Source organism: Periplaneta americana, chromosome 2, assembly GCF_040183065.1.
Source record: "Periplaneta americana isolate PAMFEO1 chromosome 2, P.americana_PAMFEO1_priV1, whole genome shotgun sequence".
Lineage (NCBI taxonomy): Eukaryota > Metazoa > Arthropoda > Insecta > Blattodea > Blattidae > Periplaneta > Periplaneta americana.
The window spans coordinates 32,164,154-32,192,084 of NC_091118.1; the positions used below are offsets into that span (position 1 = coordinate 32,164,154).

The window sequence follows — 27,931 nt, forward strand, 5'->3', positions numbered from 1 at the left end:
AAAAGTACTTAGAGATCACACACGTCGAGCAGGTAGACCCTATTAGTTTCTCCTAACCAATGAAGTGAAGTATTTACATAATAAATAATTGCTTTTAACAATAAAATAGTTTACATACAATTAACTTTTCCTATTTCTCTTTTTGTTCCTAAAACACTCTTCCCTTTGCGATTTGTTTATATATGTACAGCTGTCAAAAAAAAAAGTGGCCGCACTCGTGAACAGCGAATATTTTCAAAGTCCACTTCGGGTCGCGGCGATGTTACACGATGCATGTGCTTGTACAAGCAGTTCCGGAACTATTAAAGTGTCCCATATCTGCTCCTCGCAGCGGTAGAGTGCTTGTTTAATGATTCAAAGGTTCTGGGTTCGGGCCTTCTTCAAGTTTTCATTTTATTTTTTAATCGTTCTTTAGCGATGTAAATGATATTCAAATTATCATTTGTATCCAGTTATCGTTCTTGATGGATATCACGTTATTTATATTTCGTTATCTTTCTTTAGAGATATGAATAAAATTCAAGTCATCATTTGTATTCTGTTATCGTTTTATAACGATATGAATAATGATTATTACTATTGTAGCTACAGTATCTCCAATGGGGGTTAGCCCTATTTTACATATGTATGTTAGGGCTATAGTTTTATACACTAAAAAGATAAGCATAAAGAGAAATGGAAAAGAAAATTAAATTAGCTTACGCGATGTAAACAAAACATAAACAATCCGTAAATTAGGCATTGCGATTGCAAAACAAATATCAGGTATCAATTTGAAACATACAAAAACATTAACAACACACATACGTAACACTTCTATAACACAAATATGCAGCTTTCCGTACCATACATCATAAATTAATACACAATAGTCACACAAACACAATCAAACTATAATTACGACATTGCGACGACATCAAGCATCACATAACTGACTCACATACATAACAAATCAAGCATCCGTTGCAACACATACACTTCAACATAGTAACCACACTTTTAAAAGTTACAAATTTGGCTCCAAGAAGAATAACTAGGACACTGTTACTAATTACTATTCTTCTACAATTTCTTAAATACATCTGTAATAAATCTGTGAAATTCCGATATGAATAATATTCACGTTTTTTATATTGTTATCGTTCTTTAGCGATATAAATAATATTCAAGTTATCATTTATATTGTTTTCCCTCATTAGCATTATAAAAAATATTAAAATTATTTATATTGTTATTGTTCTTTCGCAATATAAATAATCTATATTTTATGTAAGTAATTATTTTAACACAAATAAACATCTTTCTTTGTAAAATAGGTTATTTTATTTAGATAATTAAATACGTATTATATAATATCTTATACTAATTAAACAAACCGATATTTATCATTTATATTGTGTTATCGTTCTTTAGTGATACTGTATAAATAATATTCAAGTTATTTATATTGTAATCGTTCTTTAGCGATATAAATAACATACATTTAATATTAGGTTTGGAAAAATCCAGTTGCATAATACTGGTATTAGTTTTTCTTTTTGTATTATTACATTATACTATCTTGAACCACAATAAAATGAAAAGGAGTAACGAGGAATTGAACCTGAGACGTTGACATCTAAATTCCGACGTTCGTCCGCTGAGCTACGAGGGCAAAAGTGTGGAAACATTTTCGGAAAAATTGGCCCAATCACACTCTAAGATTTTCTGATGATTCGTAGAAGCTAGTCCAGGATGCGGGGGGCAAAGGCTAATTGAGATTTCCCGATCTCTGATAGGGTCAAATATCCTGATAGAATTAATATTTAACCCTTGCCGTGACTTTCGGTGAAGTCCGGACGGCCCAATTAGTCAAATCCACTCTCCTCATCTCCACGCTTGGGCCCCCTGGAATTTAATAAGATGCGAAAGAGATAGTGGTGTGCGGAAAGCAACGGGATGTTACCGCATTTAGGCCTATCCTTCCCAAGAAAAACTGCAAACATGAACAAAGGAAGCTTTTAATAGAAGAAGAAGGATCTTCTGCGGACCTCTGGAAAAAGAACTAAGGAAGAGACTAGTGAAGTGCTTTGTATGGAGTGTAGCATTGTATGGGAAAAGAACATGGACATTACGACGAAATGAAGAGAAACGAATTGAAGCATTTGAAATGTGGATGTGGAGAAGAACGGTGCGTGTGAAGTGGACAGATAGAATAAGAAATAAAATTGTGTTTGAAAAAGTGAGTGAAGAAAGAATGATGCTGAAACTGATTAGAAAGATAAAAAGTAATTGGTTGGGTCTCTGGTTGAAAAGAATAATAGACGACATTAGGATATGTGGATCATATGCGGAGACTAAGAGGAAGGCAGAAAATAGGAAAGATTGGAGATTGCTGGGTTTGCAATGAAAGACCTGCCCATGGACAGAACACTTATGTATGTTCAGAATGCCTGGAATATCGTGTCTAAAAACAGTCGCTATTTGCAAAGACTAGTCAATTCCATGCCCACTCGACTGCAAGATGATCGAGATAAGAGGAAGATAGACTAAATATTGAATTGTGACTTTTTGTTTTGTTTTTTGAACGCTTAATTGTTTGAATGTTTTAAGGCCGACGCCAGTAAATTTGTTTTGTTTATGCCACGAAAGATATTTTTATTGAGAATAAAATCTTTTTTCTTTCCATTTGCAGCCACAATATCATAATGATAAAGTCATGGCATAATATATTAATGAACCTGATGTTAATTACTAAAATAATCGTAAAAGAGAAAGGAGCCATTGTATATAGTTTGTCTTTCTCAAAAACAGAACAAAAAAGAACATAAAAAGCACGTGGTTGTAGTCGAACGCAGGACCTCATGAATAAGAGGCCTGAACGCTACCATTATGCTATCGATAACACACAGAATACTTCAATAATAACTGTAGATATCAGGCAACATAGTCCAACAACATGTAACATCGCCTGTCTCCGAATTGTAGCGAAGATACCCGAAGGGAACTTTGTTTCAGGAGAGCGGCCACTTTTTCTTTTGACAGCTGTACATGTATATTTAAATAACTGAGTAATTAGCCCTATTACATAGCCAGAAATTTAGTAACGCAAGTTATTGTAATAATTGCTGCCTTTATTCGCTGCATGTGCATGTACATCCCTGTTGTCTACGTTACAGTGGATGCGCCATGCGCCCGTGATCAAGGTCGAGCTCTTCTACCGTGATTGGGAGCTAATATCGTCTCATCCCTGCTGTAGACGGATGACTGTCAATGAACAAACATCACAGTAATATCTTCAAGTGCACTTCGTTTACACGTGTGAATTTCTAATGTCCAAGAGTTGGACCAACAGTTTTTGTTCACATTTTTCACACTCACCAGTCAACAACATGATATAGCTGTTAAATTTTCAGTAATTCCGTCGTTCTTAGGAATAACACTGGGATATGAGATGACTGGCCACATGTTTAACTCGTGGATCTCAGCTGCAAGTTTGGTTTCTAAATTAATGTATTTGTGTGTTGGTGAAGACGACACTGTGCATTAATTTGTTTAAAAATATACCCACCAGTCATCAGTCTACAATGCAGGCAACCTTACGAGATGTATGTGGCGTAAGAATAACGTGACTTCTTCCCTTACTATAAATTATGGTAAAGCAAAATTATATATTTTTTCTACTGTTAGGCCTAGTTGTTTATTGATTTATTTTAAATGTTAGATGACATTTTTAATAAAATTTATTTATTTATTTATTTATTTATTTATCTATCTATTTATCTATCTATCTATTTATCTATCTATCTATTTATCTATCTATCTATCTATCTATCTATCTATCTATCTATCTATCTATTTATTTATTTATTTATTTATTTATTAGTGCACCTCATTCTCAAACTTCTCGTTTAGGTTCATGAATATTCAATTTACTCGTATCTATATTCTGCATACTGCAGATTTCCCCATCCATCTCTTAAAGGGAATCGCTCAGTATTATACAGGTTTACGTTATTATTTATTGTAAATTAAATTAGATTATGAGGTAAGAAAATCCAGAATTATATTAAATTATACTAGGTTACAAAATAATTTAAATATAATTTTGACACGCATAGAAAACAAACAAGCGGGAGAACGTAATTAACTGTAGCATATGACATAATATAGCCCTACAACATGTTGCGCCGCATGGAACGCTCCTGCCATCTAGCGGTAAAACTTCGCATAAGATATCCCTATTGTGCAACTACAGCTTTTCAAGTGCGACCTCAAAGCCCGCGAAAAGATAGGAAATGCAGAAGCCAGACCCGGCACGAGCGATCTTGGCCTCAGGAACATATTTTACTGCAAAACAGCAATATATGCTTCATTCAAATAACTAATATATTGTATAAAAACACAAAATTACATTTCAGTTAAGTCAAGTAACTGAGGCCCGGCCTCGCCTCAATCAGCCGCCACTGGTTGGTACATTAACGGTTCACTTCTCACTGTTTACAGTTGATTTAACTCTGTGCTGGGTAACTACAGCGTGTTAGGTGAAAAATGCGTTTTATAGTTTACTTAAGCCCTGTTTTTAATACTGTGAGTTATAATCGTTGTTTATGTATCTAGTGTGGGGTTTATATTAATAACAGAGATTTAGAGATTCTTCTCGTAACTTGACTTTGTAACATAGTGGTTAAGCTACTAGTGTGTCGAGCTGGAGGTTCAAGGTTCGAAACTCGCTTCGGGAAGGTAAGCAATTTAGAAATGTAATATACATTGTATTCGGTTTAATGAATGTTGAATATAAGTAGTGTGTAAAATTAATGACATTGTGAGTGATATAAAATAGATTACAAGAAGTGAAGGAAGAATTTCCGAGTAAATAAGAAGACATGAATTCTACTCACCACTGATCCAGTGGCTTGAATCCTAGTCCAGAGTTTAACTGCATACAACGAACATGAGATGAGATGCATCACTGGAACACCCAACTAGAAGAAACAAGATTTGCGAAATGTTTGTAGGACAAAACACTGCCCTGTTTTCTTTGCAGTGTTCGTTTCAAGCACGTTAATCACTTCCGATCTCATAGTTGCAAACACGAAAAATTTAAGATAGTCTAAGTCAACGTCACAAGTAACACAAAATTTGTCATCGTATTCAATAGGTGAAAGATTATTCGTTTCATAATGCATTACCTGTTACTTTTTAGTTTCCACTATCCGGATTTCTTTAAATTCATCACAGTCTATCAAACACATTATTTCACTTCACTTTTCACTGAATGATTATTTAAAAACGCTGTTGCTAACCACTCCACACCGGTCAAGCTCCTGCGTCGAAATGTGTCGTGAGAAAAAGTTAGTGTTCACGTAGTAGGCCTATTCTTTACCGGCCGTTGAATATATTTTCAAGTTTCACATTCGTTTCAGTAGTAAATCTGGAAATCTAATTCGAATTCTGTAATATAATTATATTCGTAGTACCGCACCAATTTGTAACCTACACACCACAAAACTTTAGTCACAAAAAACCGCGCACTCTTCGGATCCTGTCTGTATTTCCTGATCACTTCGGGCTTCGTCGAACTCCGTCTTCTCTATCGCACTACTGTTCCTGGACTCAAATTCTGAAGGCGCCCTGCCTTCACTCCCTCCAGATGTTAAAACGCCGTATCCTCTCGCTTATAAATTTACAAACTCAGGGCCACTATTAACTACAAGATTAATGGAAATATAAAGTATAATTCACTACATAAAAACCCCTGAACTATTCGTTAGACTTACTGGTAACTAATAATAATAATAAATTCTAACATCCCTACCAACAAAAATGGATGCTAGAATGTTCTGACGTCATAAATCGCTTGAAATTCAATCTTCTTATGTCAGAAATCGTTTGTCAATATCGCCACTACATATTTATCTATTTCGCAACAAAAAACTCTCATCGGAAGAACGAAAAAAAAATGACGAGCCTAAAACAAAGATGAATCGTATGAGAAATGTTACCACAGTCGAAAGATAAAATAAGACGTTCAGAAATGTTGCATTGATATTGAAACTAGATTATTCGAAACCGTGTAGGATAAAGAATGCGTCTAAGCATGCGCATTTATAACATCATTTAATTCGGCTTACCATTTTCTTTCGTCCTTAGATGTCTTAGTCAATTCTTCCGACATCACTGACGTACGTAGGCCTACCTACCAGTAGTTTCTTAGTTTGTTATTTAACGACGCTGTATCAACTACGGTACTAGGTTATTAAGCGTCGATGGAATTGGTGATAGCGAGATGATATTTTGGCGACATGAGACCGAGGATTCGCCATAGAATACCTTACATTTGCCTTACGGTTGAGGAAAACCTAGGGAAAAAACCCAACCAGATAATCAGTCCAAGTGGGAATCGAACACATGCCCGAGCGCAACTCCGGATCGGCAGGCAGGGTGTTTTATCATTCTTGGGTAATTTCCTAGTACCCGGTACTCATTACATAGGTCGTTTTTGTGTTACAGTGGTTCCTTTCTGAAAAGAAAAACGATAAAAATATTTTCTTTTGTCGGAAATGAACTACAACCTAAACTAACCTAACCTAACCTAAGAACACATTATTATAGATAACGAGTACCGGGTACTAGGAAACTACCGAATATTGTCTTTCTTCCAAGGCATACCATAGCCTAAACTAACATAACCTAATCTGTCACTGGTTCAGCCTTACGAAAACTCGCCTTTTCTCTGTGAATCCGAAATGAAATTATGTGCTTCCTCTCCCTGCCACCAATCCCTTCCACCTCGCGCGAACGATTCCATCTACCCATACCTCTCTGCCGGCCAGTCTTTCACAGTAACTTTCGACCCTTATTTTCGGTGTAAAATTGGCGTCGGCACTTTTTTTTTTTTTTTTTTTTTTTTTTTTTTACTTGTACGATACGTATGACTTGACTACAACCCAAGAATGTAAATACATTTGTACCTTAACGTGGTAACGCTATAGTAAAGAATTAACGAGCGCACAATGAGAACTATAATTTTGGAAGTGAAAACTGTTGAATTCATAGATATATTTCTAAGTTGAACCTTAGTTAGCCTCGTCAGACTTGGAAACTTTTGGAACTGTGACAACTTTCGTTTATAATCTCTCCATTGTCTTGCAGGGGTCGGAAGAGGAAGACGAACCTAGTGACATGGAAGCTGAAAATGTTGACGGATCTCAGTTTACATTTGTTGAAGTCAAACAGGAGGCAGAGGTATGGTGAATGAATATGATACTTTTGCTAAGATTCTGTGCGTTCACTGTTCTTATGACATCTGAAAGAATTGATAATTATTATGTAAATATCGACAGAATCCTAATTGAACGATAACATTTTAATATGCGCATATCTTGTTATCATGTAAGTATTGTATGCATGATAGGGAACATATGAAAGAATTAACAATTTTTATGTAAATATCGACAGAATCACACACAATTCAACCTAATGACTATAGGATATCGCTAATGTGTTTATGAGAATTTATGTTGGCTAGATTGGAGAATGGGTGATGTCATAAGATTGACGTCATTGATTAGTGTGGTTATTTTTTGTGTTTGCGGATAATTATATACGAGGCTGTGGATTACGGTGAATAGGTTGGTACGTATGTAAATTTTATTGTTGGTTGGTTGGTATACATGAAGTTTTTAATAACATAAAAATACCGGAGAAGGTGTTTGGGTGGTGAGTAAATCATTCTAATATTTGTTTAATTTGTGTTTACTTCCATCAGTTTTATTATTGTTGATTTGGTTGCAATTATTTTTGTTATTATTACTCAGCTTCCCCAGTGCCGTTATTGTTTCTGTAGGGGTTGTAGTTTTTCTTGCGAAGAAAGAGTAGCGTTTTTTTTTTTTTTTTTTTTGTTCGATAATGATGGTTTGTTTTAGTTTAACTTTAGTTGCTAGCCACTAGAATTGCTACTACCGCACACTCTATTGTTTCTAGTACACTCAGTTGCTAATCACTTGGAGCATTGTATCACAGGAAATGCAAAAAATCACCTCAAGCTTCGGGACTGTATGTACTATACTGTGGTATCACGGTAACCCTGGTCGCTGTAACCAAGTAACACGGTTTTAAATGATTTTATTATCGTCGTTACAATAAGCTCTTTGTATATTTTTGAGTTTCCTTACCAAAATCTACTTGTTAACAGACATTCCTTACCGACGAAGCTGAACCCCCATTCAAGGATGAGCCCTTGTCTACAAGCAGTGACGAATCTTCAGACAGCGAAAATGAGCAGGATGGAGTGGCATTTTCCTGTGTGAAGGTGAAATTTGAAGGCGAGGTAAGGTTAAATTTTCTCTCTCTGTATACTAGAGTTGAACAGCGATCGAGAAAGCAAGACTAACAGCGCTCACAAAGCCGAAAACCTGCACAACAATGTTGCCTATGTCGTTGATTGCTTGTGAGTGAATCAAGCAAACATAAGACATCGGGAGTGGTCAACTCTCAAATGTCAAGCAGGCTTGAATCGTCACAGTTGTTTATACTAGACTGAACTTTTATCTTCTTTGGCAACTGTTATATGTATAAACAAACAATCAAGTAGCCTATTTGAAACATCATCTCTACCTTTTAGTGTATAACAGGGCTGGGCATCTGGAGCAGATCCAGACTCTAAACGGGGACGCTTAATATTCATCCGTTACTGAATCAACGCTGCGCGGTGTTCAGCGGGGAAGAAAGGGGATGAAGAGAAATGATATGGATCCACGTGAGAGAATAGAATCCGCTCTTGCTGCCCACCCCTGGTGTATAATAATCTGTTCCCCAATCATTATTTAATTAGTAGACCCTTATTAAAAGGCTAGGATTTTTTTTTCGTATGTTTGAGATCAAGTGTACAATCTCAACTAAAAAGATATTTAACACTTTATTTAATGTTATATTTTATGTTTCTTAGAAATGCAAATTTATTTGAGAATTTTTTTTGTTAACCTAGCGTTGAGCGACTTCCGCCGATTTTGGAATAGACACCGACGCACTTAGGTTAGGTTAGTTTAGGCTTTTATTATCCCGTCAAGATGAAGGTGAAAGCGATTGAGTGTGATTTTTTGTTTCCTATGTTGGCAGTTCAAGTGCGTCGGTGTCTATTCCAAAATCGGCGGAAGTCGCTCAACGCTCGTTTCACCACGAAATCTTACCACGCCAATCAAATACTATTTCGAGAATGATGAGTAAGACTTGAAGCGCACGAGAGTTAAGATACACGACTCGAAAAACAAGTGCAACGAATACAGTGAGCGAGAGTAGCAGTTAGGTTTGTTCATTTCTACTGTATATACTCATCATATGAAGTGTGAAGAGAAATAAGTAATGTGATGTTGAAAAAAAAGGGGGAGGAATGAAAGCGACTAGGGAATATAAGAATAACAAGAATGAGGGGAATACAGGGAGGATGAGGTGAACACAAAGGGAATGCAGTGAGGATAAGGGGAATGCAAGGAGAACACGGGGACAAGGAGAACGACAGAAATAAAATGAGTAGTGGTTAAGGAGAATAGAAGGAGAAGCCAATGAGGTCAAAGGGAATATAAGAAGAACGAGAGGAATACAGTGATGACAAGGAGAGTACAAGGAGGACAAGGGGAATACAAGAAGAATGAGGAGAATACAAGGAGAAACCAATCAGGAAAAGGAAAATACGAGGAGAGCGAGATGATGACAAAGGGAATACGAAGAGAATGAGAGCAATACAAGAAGAACGAGGTGAAGACAAGGAGAACAAGGATACAACGTGAACAAGGAGAATAAGGGGAAGGCAAAGAATACAAGGAGAAAAGGGGAATGCAAGATGAACAAAGGAAAAACAAGGAGAAAAAAGGTTAATGCAAGGAGAACAATGGAAATACAAAAGGAATATAAGGTGAACAATGAAGCAGGTTGCATTTTTCAGTTCCCAGTGTACTCCTTTCCTCATACCTAGGGAGCGGATTTTTATATGCTAAAAAATTTAAATATATTAATTTTTATGTGCTAAAAAGTACGAAAATATTTGCCAAAAAAAAAAAAAATTTATTTTTTTTTTAATATGACAAGAATACCTTACTTAGCTTGGAAAAAAAAATGTTACTAGGTAGTCACCAACCTCACTTGAGTGCTAGTAGTTGGCCGAGAATTGCAGTGAACAACAAAGGTCATCTCCAAATTCTCCATCACAAATAAATGCCGATTATCTCTGAACAACGACTTATACTGTGAAAACGATCTTTCCACATCACAGGACGTCAGACGTGCATATTTAAAGAGAGAAATGTCACAAACACAAACACCATCAGTTTCACCTACAGGCACATCCTCCAATACTTGAGCAACTTTACACATTTTTTTATATCCACTGTTTTTCCCAAACACATTCTGGGATTTGTCTTTAGTACTTGTACTTCTGAACCTGGTAGCGAGTCTAGTTTAATTTCCACGGCACGCACCTCCCTGTTTCAGACAACAGGTTTTTGGATATTTCGAGTTTTTTTTATGGTGTCACACAAAAAACTTAAATTTGCTAATAGGAAAGCCAAATCGTTTTTTTAAATAACAATCTTTCAGTATATCTTGAAGGATATCGATTGATGAAGCCCGATAACAGGGAATCACAACAAGACGTATTGCCTTACTTGATGGACATGAGCGAGAGGCGAGAGAATTGTTTAAATTAAATAATGTTCATACCCGAGCTCTTAGCTGTTGTGTTTCACAAAGCGTGGAATGAAATCATGTTCAGCAACAATAAACATTCCTAATTATATGTTGCAAGATTTCTCCTCGTTGTCCACGTTAATTTATTCTGTAATAATAACACTGATATGCTGCCTAGCAGTTCTCAGAACTTGAGGCGATACTATTACAAAAATCGATCATGGATACACCACACAGCGCTTAGAAACTCGAAGCAACCAAGAATTCTTAAAAAGATAACGTACTTCTGAGTGACATAATTGATTTAGTTTTAAAATGTTTAAAAGTTCTTGTAAAAAATTATTTCAGTAAAAAACTCCAAGATTTATGTGTTTATAATAGATTTCCTGAAAATATGTATTTACATAATTTTTTTTGTGAAAATATGTGTTTTTATGTGAAATAAAATTCGGGTTTTAAACTTCAAATTTCATGTTCAGAATTTTTAACTTTGTTAATTGTGTTTTATCACACGCAAAAAGAATATTTAATTACGAGGCGTGTTCTTAAAGTAAGTTCCAAAAGGGTGTAGAAAGTAAACGGGAAAATATTTACAAACCATTTTTGTAGCATTGTATTCCCCACACTTCAATTACTTCTCACCATAATCTCCACCATTATTGAGGCATTCATCGAGTCGTGGCACAAGTCTTTCTATCCCCTCATTGTAGAATTCACCCGCCTGCGAACCACTCCGCAACATTTGTGGAAAATTAAGGAAAGCGAAGAAATTGTGAACCTCCTGTCCTCATGAATTTTTTCATCGACAGCACGCACCAAATCGTCATTGATCAAAGATGGCCGACCGGTATGCTGCTCGTCATGCACAGAGATGCGGCCCTCGTTGAACTTTCTAACCCATCTCCTGACCATTCCATCACTAATGGCATCATCACCATACACCTCACAAAGTTGATGATGAATGTCAGCTGGTTTGATGTTTCTCGCATTCAAAAAACGGATAACAGACCGCATCTCACAGTCGGCGGGGTGCTCGATCACTTTAAACATTTCAACTGATCGCAACTAACCACATACACGGACTGAAGCTCTGAAACTGCATGCACAGCTTGTCTGAGGACTGAAGAAGAAAACACGTATGTGCAAAATAACGATTGCAGCGATGCGACAGCTATAATTGAAAATGGAACTTACTTTAAGAACACGCCTCGTACATAGAAATCCACTCCTTACTCATACCTGATGAGTAGAAAGGCTTCTACGTCAAAAATTGACAATGAAACCCTGGTTCCCTACTTCCCATTGAATAAGTTGTTGTTCAGCCGAAGACAGTCTGGACACCCCAAGTACACCAACAAGTTATCACTCATGAGGCAACTAGGCCAGGAGATAATGGGTTAGCATGGCCAGTTCTTTTCCCCCTCCATTGCATACATCACTGACTAGTTACACATTACACTAGTCAGACTTCAGATGTATGCAAACAATATGTTCTTCCTCTGACACATATCGTCAAGTGAGATGTACTGCCTGATAATCAGGGCTGGGCAGTATTTGAAATACATTTGTATTTTGTAATTTGTAAGGATTTTCGAAAGTATTTTGTATTTTGTATTTAAATACATAAAATTGATGTATTTTGTATTTCAAATACTCAAAATAATTCTTCTTCTTCTTCTTCTTCTTCTTCTTCTTCTTCTTCAAGTTTTGGATTTGGATTTTAAGAATGAACTTTTGCCTTATTTGCCTACCCATTTCAGTTGTGCTAGCCATACACTTAGTTTTTTTGCCACTACTGATTTCCTTAATGCCATAAAGAAATCTCCAACAGCATCAAGGATCCATCACCCAACACTTGCTGAATGTTTAGCATTATGGAATGCGTCTAGGAGATTCAAATACTCAGAAATTATATCAGATGTCTTGAAATATTTATTAAAGTTTCCTTGCCCAACTCGATGGAATTCTCTTTATGACTCAATCTCTCAAATATTGCAATTCAAATATGATATAAGCAATATATGTGAAAAACTGGGATTGCCAACCTTCAAAGATGTTGTTTCAGTACCTTGAAGAATATTGTGCAGTTCTGAAACCCATTGCCGTAGCCCTTTATTTAATGCAAAATGAGAAGACTTGCTATTACGGCCAACTTTTGTCCACATTAATTTCCCTTAAAAACAGATTACATATTCTGTTACCTAGTAATCTACGCCATCTATTCCAAGTAATTACAGTCCTAATAAGTTCTCTTTCATCAAGATTTAAAGCAATGTTTAATCTGATCCCAGAAGAAAATTGAGTTATTTTGGCAGCTTGCTCCACCCATCATTGAAGATGAGATGGCTACCTGACATTGCCTCACCAAATGATAAGAAGAGGACACAGAATATGTGTGTGAAATCAGCTGAGCAGTTGTCTGCTACATCTTTGGTCAGTTCAGACGATGAAAACAGACTTTGAAAAGCAAAAAGAAAAGAATTTGTCTGCTGTGGAGTATGAGCTCATACAATTCTTCAATGGCACAGGGACAACCCTGTGCACTCTAGAGAATTACCAACAGTGAGACAATGTTTTATAAATATAATACAAATTTGTGTTCCTCTGTGCCTGTAGCAAGACTGTTCTGTTTTACAGGATTTATTCATTCACAAGCAAGGGGATTCTTATCTTATGAACATTTGAGGAACTGGTTTTTTTTTCAAAGGGAACAGTAATTATTCATATGTAGCATAATTTCATTGCTGTCTGGGAAAAGGAAGAATGTTCAGTTACAGTGTTTATATAAAACCTCGAGGTAAAAATACTTCTAATGTTAATATAATATTTTAGATTTTCAGTACAGTAATATTCTTATTTCTTTAGGCCTATATATTGTATCGAGTATTTGAAATACAAATCTATTTTGAGTATTTGAAATACAAATGTATTTTGGTTAATTTTTTTTAAGTATTTTGTATTTGTATTCCAAATACAATTATTTGAAGTATTTTGTATTTGTATTTGAAATACTTGGATGTCAGTATTTTGCCCAGTCCTGCTGATAATAGATGTTGGCCCACATATCAGCCAGAACCTCAATCAGAGGTAATTGAATAAGTAGGTTTTGAAATAAAATTATATGAATAAATGTATTGAAAACTTTTATTTCATTACATTTTATTAGCTTTCTTTAGATATAAAAGAATAGGGGTTTTCTCTGGGAGATCTGGTTCCCTTGTGGCATCCCAATAAATCTCCATCATCTCATCTTATAGCGGGTGTTGCATAGACCAGCCTCCTATAGCGCAGCCTGTGCAACGACTTTGTCGTTAAATTGGTGAATGACGAAAAGTCAAGTACTTACCAAAAAAAGAAGAAGAAGAAGAAAATATGCATAGTCATTACTTTACTAAACATCATCATTAGCAGCGTTGTGGTTAGACTATAAAACAAACAGTTGGGTCATTAAGTCGTAAACAAGATTGGAGTCCAGATCAGAAATAATTTCAAAACTTGTCTCCATTATCATTGTCTGCTTCAGAATTACTGTTCTATAAATTTTCCACAATTGTTGCAATAACTTCGTTCCTACCAACCTCCTTTGTACGTGGAAAGAACAAAGACATACAAAGGAGTGAATAATTTCAAGGGAAAAATTGTTCCGGGGCCGGGTATTGATCCCGTGACCTCTGGTTGAATGTACCAGCACTCTGCCAACTGAGCCACCCGGGAACTCCACCCGACACCGTCTCAACTTTTCCCTTTATATCCACACAACTCGCATGGGCTGACGAAATGCCAGAGACCCACATCGAGTGCACACAAACTCTGTGTGACTTAGAATTGTGGTACGTTCAACCAGAGGCCCCGGGATCGATACCCGGCTCCGGAACAATTTTTCTCTTGAAATTATCAAATCTGCTTTACAGGAAGCTTTACCTGAAAGACTAGATTTGCATAATATATACGTCACTGTGTATGTTAACAGAAAACCACAATTCCAAGTCACATAGAGTTTGTGTGCACTCGATGTAGGTCTCTGGCGTTTCGTCAGCCTACGCGAGTTGTGTGGATATAAAGGGAAAAGTTGGGACGGTGTCGGGTGGAGTTCCCGGGTGGCTCAGTTGGCAGAGCGCTGGTACGTTCAACCAGAGGTCCCGGGATCGATACCCGGCCCCGGAACAATTTTTCCCTTGAAATTATTCAAATCTGTTTTACAGGAAGCTTTACCTGAAAGACTAGATTTGCATAATACAAAGGAGTGTTTGTAATAACCGACATTGAAACAGAATGATAGAAAGGTTCAGGTACGTGGGCCTAACCATAGAGAAAGTTGTGGCATGGGGTGATCTTCTGCACTACCAGAAATGTGCCTGTTCTTTCTACAAGTACATAGCTTTGTTTTGTATTTGATGTTGGTTGTTGATATTTTGCCTATAAAATGTTAAATTTGTAAACTCAGAGTGCTGGCTACCATCAGCTCTAGTAATGAACATGCTACCAAAAGTGAATACCGGTAATTGTCATTTCAGCTGTGAACTGATTTTTTTTATTGTAGTGAAAATAATTTTGTTGTCTGATTTGTAATTTTCAGGACAGTATGAGTGCTGAAGAGGTGGACGGTACTTCAAATGGAGTACGAAAGTTGGCTCATCCTCATAAAGTTCATGTAAAGGAGGAACCTGAAGCATTGAAAAATTTCGAGTTGTCAGGCACTGAAGAAGAATCGACTGTACTTCCAACTGAAGTCGTTACAGTTAAATAAGAAGATGAGGTATGTTTCTATTAGTTTGGACATAGACTGTCCCTGTGAGTGGCTTCTTCAGTCTTTAAGTTTAGTACGCACAGAAATAATGCACAGAAACAATGTATTACAACCGTTTGTTATACACTGACCCCAAAAAAAAAAAGTCCACCGCTATGGAGTAACGGTTAGCATGCCTGACTGTATAATGTGCGAGACCAGATTCAAATCCTGGTTGAGGTTTTTCCTCAATCCAAGAAAAGCAAGTGCTGGGTAACTTTCGGTGTTGGACCCTGGGGCCTATTTCATAAAAGTAATAATTTAATACCATTACTAAAAAGGTCATAGCATTAAGTAATATTATTACTGTTCTGTTTCATAAAAGTAATACATAATAACATTATTTATTACTGTAAACGCTCATAATATTACTAAAATAAATAATAATATTACTAAAGTGTTTCATAAAGCAGCAAAGATAATTAAATTTATTAATAATATGAACGTTACTTCCATGACTGTATTTTAAGTAATAGTTTAATAATATTTTAAAAAGTAAATGCCAATGTAGGGTTAGATTTTGAAGATAAAACCTTGAAAACATTTGAAATGGATACTTCTGACTCAAATAGTGATGAAGAGGGAGTGTTTGTCAGATGTCCAAGAAATTTTAGACAACGAATATCCTACAACCATGCAAGAAAGTTACGAATATAATGAAAGGTTCCGGTTAAATTTTGAAACAAAGAATTGATAACTTGTTAGAACATCCCATAGAAAGGAATAAAGCATTAACTTCTCAGCAACAGCTACAAATTGCTCTGCATTGATTGGGTAGTGGTGCACAATATCATTGTGTATCAACATGCATGGAATTAAATTAAAACAGACTAAAATACAATTGTAGACAAAGCAAAATATTACTTACTTACCATAGTTCTGGTTCTCATGTTTGGCCATGTTGCGTTACATACATAAATATAATCTTTATCACTCATTACCAAGCCAATTGATACAGCAAAATCCCGCAATTCCATCCAAGCTTCTTTCTTAGAGTTTTTGTTACTGTTGGTGAAATCCCTTAAATAGTTGACCTTTCAATTCGTGAACTTTTCGCAAAAAACTCTATTTCTTCAAGTTATTTTCACGTCTTTTCCCCATTTTAAAAAAGCATCAGAGACGAATGACTAACCAAGTCCCTCTCCATACTTACAAATACTTACAAATTATCATAGACGCCAATGTAGAAATTGTCATAGACGCCAATGTAGATGGACCATGCTGAAATTGAAAGCTATCTTATCTAATTGTAAAAGAGGAACAATTGGAAAGGGTCAAACCTAAATTAAATTCAATTACAGTAGAACTGTTAGAAAGTAATTACTGTATATTTTACATTATTTTATGTTATTTGAATGATTGAACTTAACGTTTCTTTCCCTCCTTTCTCGTCATTTTTTTAAATCATAATAATTGTTCAGAAATATATGCCCATGGGACATTTACATCACAAAATACAGTAATATTAACATTTTCTGTGCCTATTGAAATGTTTTTTCAATGTATACTTGTGACAACCTGGATCTATATACTCTTCACTAATTACCATTGTGAAGATCTTGGTGAGCCAAGAGAGAGAAAAGAAAACAACACTACATTCGTTGCCAACATTGCATATTTCATTATTACATTTGTAAATTTAACTGATTTTGTAAAGCTTTTCAAACGTTAAAAATTAATAAGATCTCATTGCATAACACAGTTTACAAGCATTTGTAAATTTTTACTTATGATTTCTAAATTGTAAAATATCACTGCAACAAATACAATAGTCTGAAAACTCACCATGCACTGAACACTTACACTTAATATTGAAATAGTTTCTACAAAATTTATTGGGAATGGCTACCACTGACGTTCGGACATGCCTGCACAAGAATATTCTGAAGGACATCGTTTGAGATCTTGAGAACTCGTAAGAATCGATTCTTATACATTTTGCACTTGAATACCTCTCATCACTACCATAAAGGTAAAAAGGTATTCCCCATAACATGCCATGAAGGCACTTGGGGGGCATGGAGGTAGAGCCCCATGCTTTCCATGACCTCAGCACTACAATGAGTTGGTGTGGTCGGACCACACTCTGACAGCCTTTTACCCCCGGGAAAGACCCAGTACTCAATTTTGTAGGAGGCTGAGTGAACCTTGGGACTGTTCTGAAAGTTTGGCAACGAGAAAAAATGCTGTCACCACCTGGGATCGAACCCGGGATCTTTCAGTCTGTAGCCAGCTGCTTTGCCAACTGAGCTACCAAGCCTCCCTCATCACTACCGTACTGTGCAAAATTCATAATGAAAAGGGATGTGTTATTTCATTTACATGGCACCAATTTTGTTTGTATACACTTACAGTGAATCTCTAGAGCATACATGGGCACAATTTTCGATTACGTGAGGCACTCGATTTGAAATAGTTTGTTTACTAGGAGAGCAGACTGCAGAGTAGGATGGGAAATGTAAACTGCTGTGACCTGCATCACCTTATTGTAATCGCTAAGGTGGTCAGTGGCAAATTATTAGGAAAGTGCTTGGTTAACGTGAGAGACTCGAAAACCTTTATTCAATTTGGCAAATTAATTCGGCAACTTTAATCATAAACCTCTTTACTGTTTCTCCATCGCTGAATTGATTTAAATCACAGGCGAGAAATTGCGTAACTAGCCAATAATATTCCATCACATTGTCTACGTTTATCTTCTTCAATATTCTGGCGTTTATCAAGATTACTTAATAGATTTGCACGTTCTCGACCTAAAATAATTTCAGAAAATCATATTTCGTTTTCTACGCACATTTGATATATTTTTTATAAATTTCTTTTGGAAGAAATACGTGCAAACAACATTTAATTCCTCGTACCTTTTAATGCAGCGTGTTTAAGGTATAAAGTCGTATTTAGTGTACTATGCAAATGTTAAGATCATAAATTTTCTTCAGAATAGTACGAAAAATAACATTTAATTTGTCTTACCTTCTAATTCAGCATGTTCTTTATGACATAAGGAGTAATGTCGTTGTATATTAAATTTATTAATGCCTAATAGGATTTTCGAGCATAACATACATCGTATGTTCTCCCCTTCTAAACAGCAAAAAAACTCTTCCTCCCATTTCTCATGAAATAATCGTTTTCTAACACATACACACTGCTTTGATAATGCCATTATACCACCACTGATATTGCTTATGAAACTGATATAGAACCTGCCCACGCCTAGGAGCTACATGAGGGAGGAATGGGGACTGTGAAGATAATGTCACTCAGAGCAATAAGCTCTGTGAAGGTCAGTGAGGCACTAATTCTCAAGTGAGGCACAATGCCCATGTATGCTCTAGAGACTCTGATATTTGGTTCACTGTAACTGAAATGTCTACCCTTAATCTGAATTGAGTGAAGTGGTAATAGATACAATAGAATATCTAAAATAGAATCGATTTTATTATTTTAGAATCTGTTCATAAGAAGTAAATGGAAAAAAAAAAATTTTTACTTTATTCAATTAACATTGAAATAATTGTTATTTATAGGTTCCTGCAACTGTTTAAATCTTTTAACTAAACTGACAAGTAGATAGTCACCTGTTTTTCCTCATCTCAGTACTTACCCTCCATTTTTCCCTTTGGTTCACAGCAAAGGTCATTGTACATGGTCACAGACTTTCCTCGAGTCCTCTTTCATCCCCTCCCACTTAGCATGGGGTTGGAAGCTGTTGTCGTCTGAACTTTGTGAAAGACTTTACCTGGACCCTGATTCTCCATTCGCCTTTTCCCATGCCTTACATGCTGCAAATATGTCAGCTATAGAATCTGTATCTTTAAAGTCACGCAGAAAGGATTTTGAAAATATTTTTGTGATGGTACAATGAAATTTTTTTCTTGGAAGTTATGCTTCTTACCTAGGTTGGAAGTTCACTAAAATCGAATTTTTAGTGTATATTTGTAATGTATGTTGATTGGGATAATGATTTAAGTTCACTATTGCCAAATGTTCACTAAATCCAGAGTTAACTAATTTTTTTTATATATAAGAGTAAATACCTACAACTATTTTTAAATAATTATTTTGGGGTTGTGGAAATAACATGATTTTATTATAATTACAGGAAAAAGAGACAGCTGAAGAGGTGGGAGAAGAGAAAGGCACTGATGAAGTATCAGGTATGAGGTAACAGAAGGAAGGCGAAACAAACAAAAGATTTGTTTTCAGATCATAATGGATCTGCAGATGACACAAGTATAGTAATTACAGTCAATAACTCCAACACATTCCAATCTTCAACAGAGGAAATTCTCTTTATAGTATGTGACTGGTTCTCAGTCAATAAATTAGTATTAAATTGTAACAAAACTAACGTAATTCAATTTAAATCCTGTCCAAATTCAACGTCGCAAATTTCTAGCGCAATAATTAACAATAGATCCCTATTAGAAACAACAACAACCAAATTTCTTGGCTTAAAAATCGGTAATGTGTTAAATTGGAGAAATCATATGAAAGAAATTACCCCCAAACTAAATTCAGCTTGTTTTGCTATTAGATATATGCAAAAGATAGTAAATATCAATACCTTAAAAAGAATATACTTTGCATACTTCCACCCGGTAGTGAGTTTTGGAATAATATTCTGGGGAAATTCCACAGATAGTATAACAATATATTTCTATTACAAAAAAGAGTAATTAGAATAATAGTAGGTGCCAATTCTAGGGAATCGTGTAGGATTATTTTAAAAAAACTACAAATAATGCCCATGGCTTGTCAGTATATCTTTTCATTAATAATCTTCCTTGTATGTAATCGTGAAAACTTTGTAACTAATTCAACAGTTCATAGCATAAACACACGTAAAAAAAATGACGTTCATACTCCATCGGCAAGTCTATCGTGCTATCAAAAAGGAGTGCGTTATATGGCAGTAGAAATTTTTAATAGCCTCCCTATCGATATAAAAAATGAAACTCAAAACATAAAATTATTTAGGGCCAAATTAAAGAAGTACCTAATATCTCACGCCTTCCATTCTGTAGGTGAATTCATGACATTCAATAATACTTCATGAAATTGATACTAAAACTTTGTGTTGTACTAGTAGACTATATTGTAAATCTCGTCTATATATATTTCATCTAGACTGTGACTATAAATTAAGATTTTATAATAGTATTAAATTTTTTGACTTGTTCCATATTCTAGCTGTAAGCATGTATGAATACCATGGAATTTTAATAAATACAATACAATACAATACAATCTTATTTTTATTTTTTTCGTAATTATTTAACTTTCTGTTATCTTTGTATTGCAACTATGAAATAGAGAGATACACTGTACTTATTGATAAGTCTTGAAACTGCGTCTCATATGATACATAGATTAAGTAAACACACATGTAGAATACTGATTCTTTTGTTGTAGAATTGATGGATAGGGGAATACTGGATAAATTCGGCATCTTAAGAAGAATGGCTTATTTACGAGTAATATCGTGTTAGAATGAAAATAAATTGTAATTCTTTTAATGTAGCATCTTGAAGCTGCCCAAGACCCAATCATATGAGATTGGAAAAAACTAAACATTCCCTAAATTTACAATTTATATTGGTAGCCCAACTCAGCTATCAGAATTAAAGCAAGCAACTTGAATGGTGTGACTGAAAAAGTGACATTATTTGAAGAATCACCTAAAGCAGAAAGATCTTGAAGCAGACTTTGACTGAGATTAGGAAGCAACGTAGAAAGTGAGGAGGAAAAAACTAGAAATGGGGGTGCAGGTTTCATTCTAATATGGAGAGTACTTGATTTTGGGATCACTAGTTCTGTTGATTCCCTGCCAGACTGAAATTGATGGTACAAATCGAAATGTAGCCAAGTCTAATATACAACACTCAAAGGTGGCAGAGTTACTGGCAGTGGAAAGTTGCAGTCTTTTTTTCTTAATATACAGAGCTATTCAAGAAGTATTTTCTTGGGGTTTTAAAGTGTAGGTCCTACTGTAGAATTAGTTTCATGTTCCTGTTCGATATCTTTAGAAGAAACTGTATGGTGTACAGAATGCCACAGACTCTTACCATTGTCGACTACAGAAACATTTTCTGGCATATGGACAGTCTTTTTCCTTCATGGACAGGGGCGGCTTTTGAAGGGGAGCTGCAGAGCTGCAGCACCCCCAGACATTTGTGGCTCTTGTCTCGTTCTATGTTGTGAAAAACATTCATTATACAGTCTCTATTTAGTGGCTCGAATTTTTTTTTAAATTTCACTCTCATTGACATGCACGCAATCGTTAGTGAAGTCACTTCCTCCCCTGCTGCTGCCAGAGTGAAACCGGAGACAAGGACTATAGGGTGAAGCCACTTCCTCCCCTGGAGCTGCCAGTCTCGTCTCTGATGCTTTGCGCGTTAGTTTTACCCCTCCCCCTGCTGCCCCTTGCCATGAATCCAGAGTTTCCAGGTGCTGCAAAATTTGCAACAGTTTGTCAGTAGCGCGCAGTTTTAAATGCATTTTCTTTAATGTTGTGAGTCTAACAAGTGCAACAATGTTTAATTCTGTACAATGTTACAGTCTATTCAGTTCAGTACCTTAACAATTCAGGAGAAATGTGAAATCAAGTGCCCATCAGTTGAATCTCATAATGGAAAGAGCTGCTAAACAAAATACAAAGGCTCGCATATTTTTTGCTCATTTATCCAGTATCCCTGCTTTCTTCTCTCGATCTCCACACAGTCTGTATTAGATTAATGTGTTTCAAAGACAATTCCATCAGCTGGGGCAACAAGATGGAGTTTTAAAATAAGAACAGTAAATGTTGTTCATGAGTAGAAGGAGCCACTGCTAGAATAAACCATAATGGAATCTGAAACATCTAACAACATCACAATAAATGAGGCAAGTGCCCTGGTGCATACTCTTGAAGATCCTGAATTCAATTTCTGGCTCAGTTTTTTTTTTTTTTTTTTTTTTTTTATTGATGTATCATGTAGATATATTATACAGCCAACTACAACATCGCCAGTTAGATATTTTTAAGGTTCAAATCTGCATATAAAAAAATTAAATTATGGTTTAATTATCGACATTCGCAACTGCAGGGGTTATATCAGCATCGCCGTTGTGCCAGAATTTTGTCCTGCAGGATCCTTTTAAATGTCAGTAAATCTACTGACATGAGCCTCTCATTTAAACACACTTAAATGCCGGGATCGAACCCGCTACCGACTATGCTACCGAGGTCGACTCTGCATATCAAGCTTTGTTAATGCCATACAGACAATACGGAACAGTGCACAGTTGAGCAGCGAGATCTGTGAAAATGAAAACCCTAAAAAGCGTCGTAAGGTCGAAGGGATTCAGTCAAGAAAAATTTGAATGCTACAAAAGCTCATTTCCTGAAAATGACCTAAATGTATGTGTGAAGCTTTTTCCAATGTACGATAAAGACAAACTAAAAACGGAACTCACTGTGTTGTATCACAGACAAGAATTCAGAAATATCAGTCACGCAGTCAAGCTCTTGCAGTTTCTTCTACCTGAGAACTTGTAGGTCTCATTTTCAGAAGTTGTGAAACTACTACGCATAACTATCACCATACCAATGACAACTTCCGAACCAGAATGTTGCTTTTCGTATTTGAAGAGAGTAAAATCCTATCTTAGAAATACGATGAGAGAAGAGAGACTGACCGCATTAGCTATGTTTTCCATTGTAAATATTATGTTAAACGATATATCGGATTTTAATAAGAAGATGATTCAAAAGTTTGCAACCTACAAGGTGCATGGAACTAATCTTTAAATGAAGCAAGTTTCTTGGTTTATTTTTGTATGCAGCCCCCCTTAATTCAATACCCACGAGCCGCCACTGTTCATGGAGATTTTTTTCTAAGTCGAACCTGTTTTCTCAAAGTTCGTGATCCATACTTCTATAGTGTGAGCCAATGGAACAGGATTATGGTATTTTAGATCCAGTTCTCGACAAAATGCTCTCGTACTAGCATCTTATTTCAGTTAATGTTTTTGTAAAAAAAAGCTTCAAGAGTGACAACATATTCTTGTCCCTTCCACTACTTCATGGTGACTGAATGGCATAGAGGTAGATACAAAATGACAGATGAAATAATTCGTCCACTGTAACAGTGCATGTTTAGTCAACTGTCCGAAGACAGCTTTAAACCTCATAAGTGACACCAATAATGCATCGTTCACGAGGCATTTAAGCAAGGAGATAATGGGGTAGGATGGTCAGTTCCATTCCCCCTCCATTGCACACATTGCTGACATATTATACTAGTCAGACTTCAGATGCATACAAACAATTGTTCTTTCTCTGACGCATATCGTCAAGTGAGATGTACTGCCTGGTGATAGATGAACCTAGGGTGACCAGATTCACATCGATAAAAAAGGAGGACATTGTTCGAAAAAAGATGGGAGAAGATATTATGTACTTGAATTTATTTATTTATTTTTACTTCGTTATTTAACGATGCTGTATCAACTACTAGGTTATTTAGCGTCCATGAGATTGGTGATCGTGAGATGATATTTGGCGAGATGAGGCCCAGGATTCGTCATAGAATACCTGACATTTGCCTTATGGTTGAAGAAAAAAATATAGGAAAAACCCAACCAGGTCATCAACCTAAGTGGAGATCTAACCCGCGCCTTGGGTGACTGAGCTACGCCTATATTGTACTTTAAATTATCTGTTTTATTACAAAATACTTACAGTACAGATTTAGGCTTATATCATACTTAACAGTATGTTAATATCTATTTTATTACAAAATTATAAGGATTATGAATTATGATAAAACTTAATAATAATGATTTTACAGTTAGCTACATATGAAAGTCAAATTAAAGAGGATAGAAAGAGTATATTTCGTTGATGTTGCTGCCATCTACAGGCAAATTACTTGAACAATGCATCAAATCAGATAACTTCAAAATATCAGTCATACAAGTTACGAAAAGGAGGACATTTCTTGATTTTTTAAAATCTGCCCGGACCCCGGACAAAAGCCTTTAAAGGACGACATGTCCAGACAAAAGAGAATGTTTGGTCACCCTAGATGTACATATCAGACAGAACCTCAATGAGAGGCATATAAATAGTGCATGAAGAACAGAATTTTAAAATTACCCCTTTCCATGTAGCACCCTGTATATTGCCTTCTAACATATTAAACCATACAGTCTGATCTTTAAGTCACTCCACAGTGGTGGAGTAAGAAAGAACCCTCTAGATACGAGGAATGTAGTGGTAATTGTGGCCATGTGTAGGCATGTTAGCAGTCGGTGAAATGGACCATTCATGAATGATTACAAAATCCTCTTTGTATTGAAACAGTAGTGGTGTGGTGCAATGAATGTAGAGAAAAACAAATACAGTATTAATAAATAATGAGTGACAATCAATCTATACTAATAATAAATCTGTAGCCGAAATTTTTCTTTTAATTTTCGCTTTTCCAAAAATAATTGGTTCTAACATGTATAATTAACCATCCTGAAACCGAAAATCGCTTTTTTAAAATTTTTGTTTGTATGTCTATCTATCTGTCTGTCTGTCTGTCTGTCTGTCTGTCTGTCTGTCTGTCTGTCTGTCTGTCTGTCTGTCTGTCTGTCTGTCTGCCTGTCTGTCTGGATGTTTGTTACCTTTTCACACGATAATGGCTGAACCGATTTATATGAAAATTGGAATATAAATTAAGTTCGTTGTAACTTAGATTTTAGGCTATAAGACATTTAAAATGCTTTATTTATGTATTTATAAGGGGGCTTGAATTAAGTAAATCGAAATATCTCCCTTATTATTAATTTTCATGAAAAATATTATGTAACAAAAGTTTCTTGAAAAATGATTTCCAATAAGTTTTATTCTATACAACGTTTTGATAGGACTGATATTTAATGAGATAAATGAGTTTAAAATTACAATAACGCCATCTAAGGCGCTGTATTGAAATAAAAGCAAATGACTTCGTCTATAAGGGGCCTTGGACAACAAGAATCGAAAGCTATTAAACATAGCTTACAGAGAATGTTTCTGTGTTTGTATGAAGTAATATCGGAAGTTAATTAATTGTTTATTTCACCATTGGAAAGTGTAGTTTCTCTAGATGGACATAATTTTATAACTTCTGAGTGAGATTTAAGGATATACAAGACTTTTAAAATAACAATACAATACATTTTCACCGCCGCCTCAGATTATAGTGTTGTTCCTGCAGTAACTCCTATGTGCAAAATATAAAATTTTTGAATAGGAAGAAAAAACACATTTATTTATTCCATGGCAATGGTACATAAGAGATCGTGAATTCTTACATTTTCGAAAGAAAGAAATATAATTACATATCACTATATATGCTGTATCACTATTTAAGTTATTTGAAGGGTTCAGAGCCATGGTGGGCCAAGCACCATTTACTGAAGACGTAGAAAACACGGGTTAAAATTAAGTTATTACCATAATTCAATGGAAACATATAGCAAGTAATATAAAGTATACACATTAAATCTAAATGATGTCAATCTTCATTAAACTATGGTTGCATATAATAACAATTAAGAAACATGTTAAAGGAATTGTCATTGCACCAAATGAGTGGTCTCTGGACTAAAATGACTGCATTGTAATTATTTAAATACAATTTAAATTAACATATTAAACGATTTATCCTTCTATCAAACACGAATGTTTCCTGGATCTAACGTCCTATTTTAATTATGTAATTCCTTATATTTATTCCTAACAGGTGCAGCAGAGCACACGGGTATGGCTAGTTAATAATAATAATAATAATAATAATAATAATAATAGATTAACTTTCCCATTCATATAAGTTGCTGAAAATGTCTCCAGTCTGCAGAAGACATACATACAAGTTTAATATTATTATCAAACATTGAATTTGTATAATTTCTTAGTTTCAATTTTAGGTCATCAGTATTGTTTTAGGGTTGTCTTGATATAGTGTCTTCCGGTCGGGGCAAGTTACCTGGTTGAGGTTTTTTCCGGGGTTTTCCCTCAACCCAATACAAACAAATGCTGGGTAACTTTCGGTGCTGGACCTCGGACACATTTCACCGGCATTATCACCTTCATTTCATTCATACGCTAAATAACCTATATGTTGATACAGCGTCGTAAAATAACCCAATAAAATAAAATATATATATATATATAGTGTCGACTTAGCAGCACTCCAAAAGATATTATTGGGTGGAGTCAGATCAGGAGGTCCCAGAGGCCATAGTCCTTATGAAGTTATCTTCTGAAAAATCTCCTAACATATTCATTGACGTATGGGATGTGTGAGCTGTAGCATTATACTGTTGAGAAAAACCATTTAGCAGCTCTTCTTCATTTATCGGTCCAATAAAAGGAAAAGAATATCAGAACAGTATACTTCAGAATAATTGATGGTTGTATTAAAAAAGATTGAGCAAATAATTCTAGCTCAGATATAGCACACCACATGCATATTTTCTCTGGGTGCAGTTGAATTTCTTTGATCATGTGCTGGTTCTTCGATGACCAGATTCTGATATTTTGGAAATTAATGTAATCTGACAGGTGAAACTGTGGTGGGAAGACTTACAGATGGAACCATGCACGTGTTTCTCTCTCTCTCTTTCTACTAGCTGTTACGTATCTGGATTGCAGCTTGAGCAGTGGGCACTTGTTTTGCATTTCTGTACAATATTATCAGCTGATTCATTATTAATTGAGTTCTTAACGTTGCATTGGTTTCAAATCAGTTGGATACACAGTATGTCAGTATATCACATTGTGTCGTTTATGGTTGCCAAAATTGCTCTAGAGAAACGAAAGGGAATGGGAACATAGTTCAGGTTTCCGAAGAATGAAGAGTTTTCTGTTAAATGAGTATCTGCATGCACAGCTACAAATAAGAAGAGGGTTATGTTTCCAAAGAATAAAACTTGTAAGAATTGTATACTTAACTATTAAATAATAAATTATTATATTATGTAAAAGCAGTATTTTAATAATAACATTTCTACTACAAACCATTTAACATTCAGTTAGCTACATTTAGGCTCCCTTGAGAGATTCAGAAATTACTTGAAATTCTGATAACATAATGTTTCATATGGTAAAGTAGTATTAAATTAATTAATTCGATTTAATATGGCATTACATAACAAATTTTAAGAATAGTTTGTACTCTCCTCATATATGAGTGTCAATTTTTGTATCATTATTTTCAGCACGAATATGGTGGAAACATTTCAATTTGAGGGAGGTGGGATATAATGGTAGAGATTGTATTAATCTTGCTCAGATATTGACTGATGGCGGGCTTATGTGAGGTTGGCAATGAACTTCCGTGTTCTCTAGATTCTTCTGGTGTTTCAAAATTTGTGTATGTTGTAAGGAACTTCCTTAAGTCTGGACTTTTAAAGGAATATCAGATAAAAGAAAACTTTTTGAAAATGGGATATGTGAAGAGG

At 35.4% G+C, this 27,931-nt stretch overlaps 1 protein-coding gene across 3 annotated transcripts; it reads left to right on the forward strand.

The window, feature by feature from the left end:
* The first annotated feature begins 7,140 nt into the window (after positions 1-7,140).
* Positions 7,141-21,688, forward strand: LOC138691878 (uncharacterized). 3 transcript variants are annotated; one of them, XM_069814449.1, is made up of 4 exons: positions 7,141-7,227; positions 8,177-8,311; positions 15,239-15,418; positions 19,554-21,688. In XM_069814449.1, exons 1-3 carry the CDS (start codon positions 7,165-7,167, stop codon positions 15,407-15,409), a joined length of 369 nt encoding a protein of 122 aa, XP_069670550.1. In that variant the 5' UTR covers positions 7,141-7,164; the 3' UTR covers positions 15,410-15,418; positions 19,554-21,688. The 3 variants fall into 3 exon arrangements, 2 of the variants coding, with proteins under 2 accessions (XP_069670550.1, XP_069670560.1); XR_011329975.1 differs by lacking the exon at positions 7,141-7,227 and adding an exon at positions 7,628-7,701 and having other exon boundaries at positions 19,554-21,644; XM_069814459.1 differs by lacking the exon at positions 19,554-21,688 and having other exon boundaries at positions 15,239-15,419.
* Positions 21,689-27,931: the final 6,243 nt, after the last annotated feature.

Coding starts and splice junctions, on each gene's coding strand:
- LOC138691878 (XM_069814449.1), top strand. CDS start 7,165: ATGGAAGCTGAAAATGTTGACGGATCTCAGTTTACATTTGTTGAAGTC. Junction 7,228..8,176: donor AAGTCAAACAGGAGGCAGAG/GTATGGTGAATG, acceptor ACTTGTTAACAG/ACATTCCTTACCGACGAAGC. Junction 8,312..15,238: donor AGGTGAAATTTGAAGGCGAG/GTAAGGTTAAAT, acceptor TGTAATTTTCAG/GACAGTATGAGTGCTGAAGA.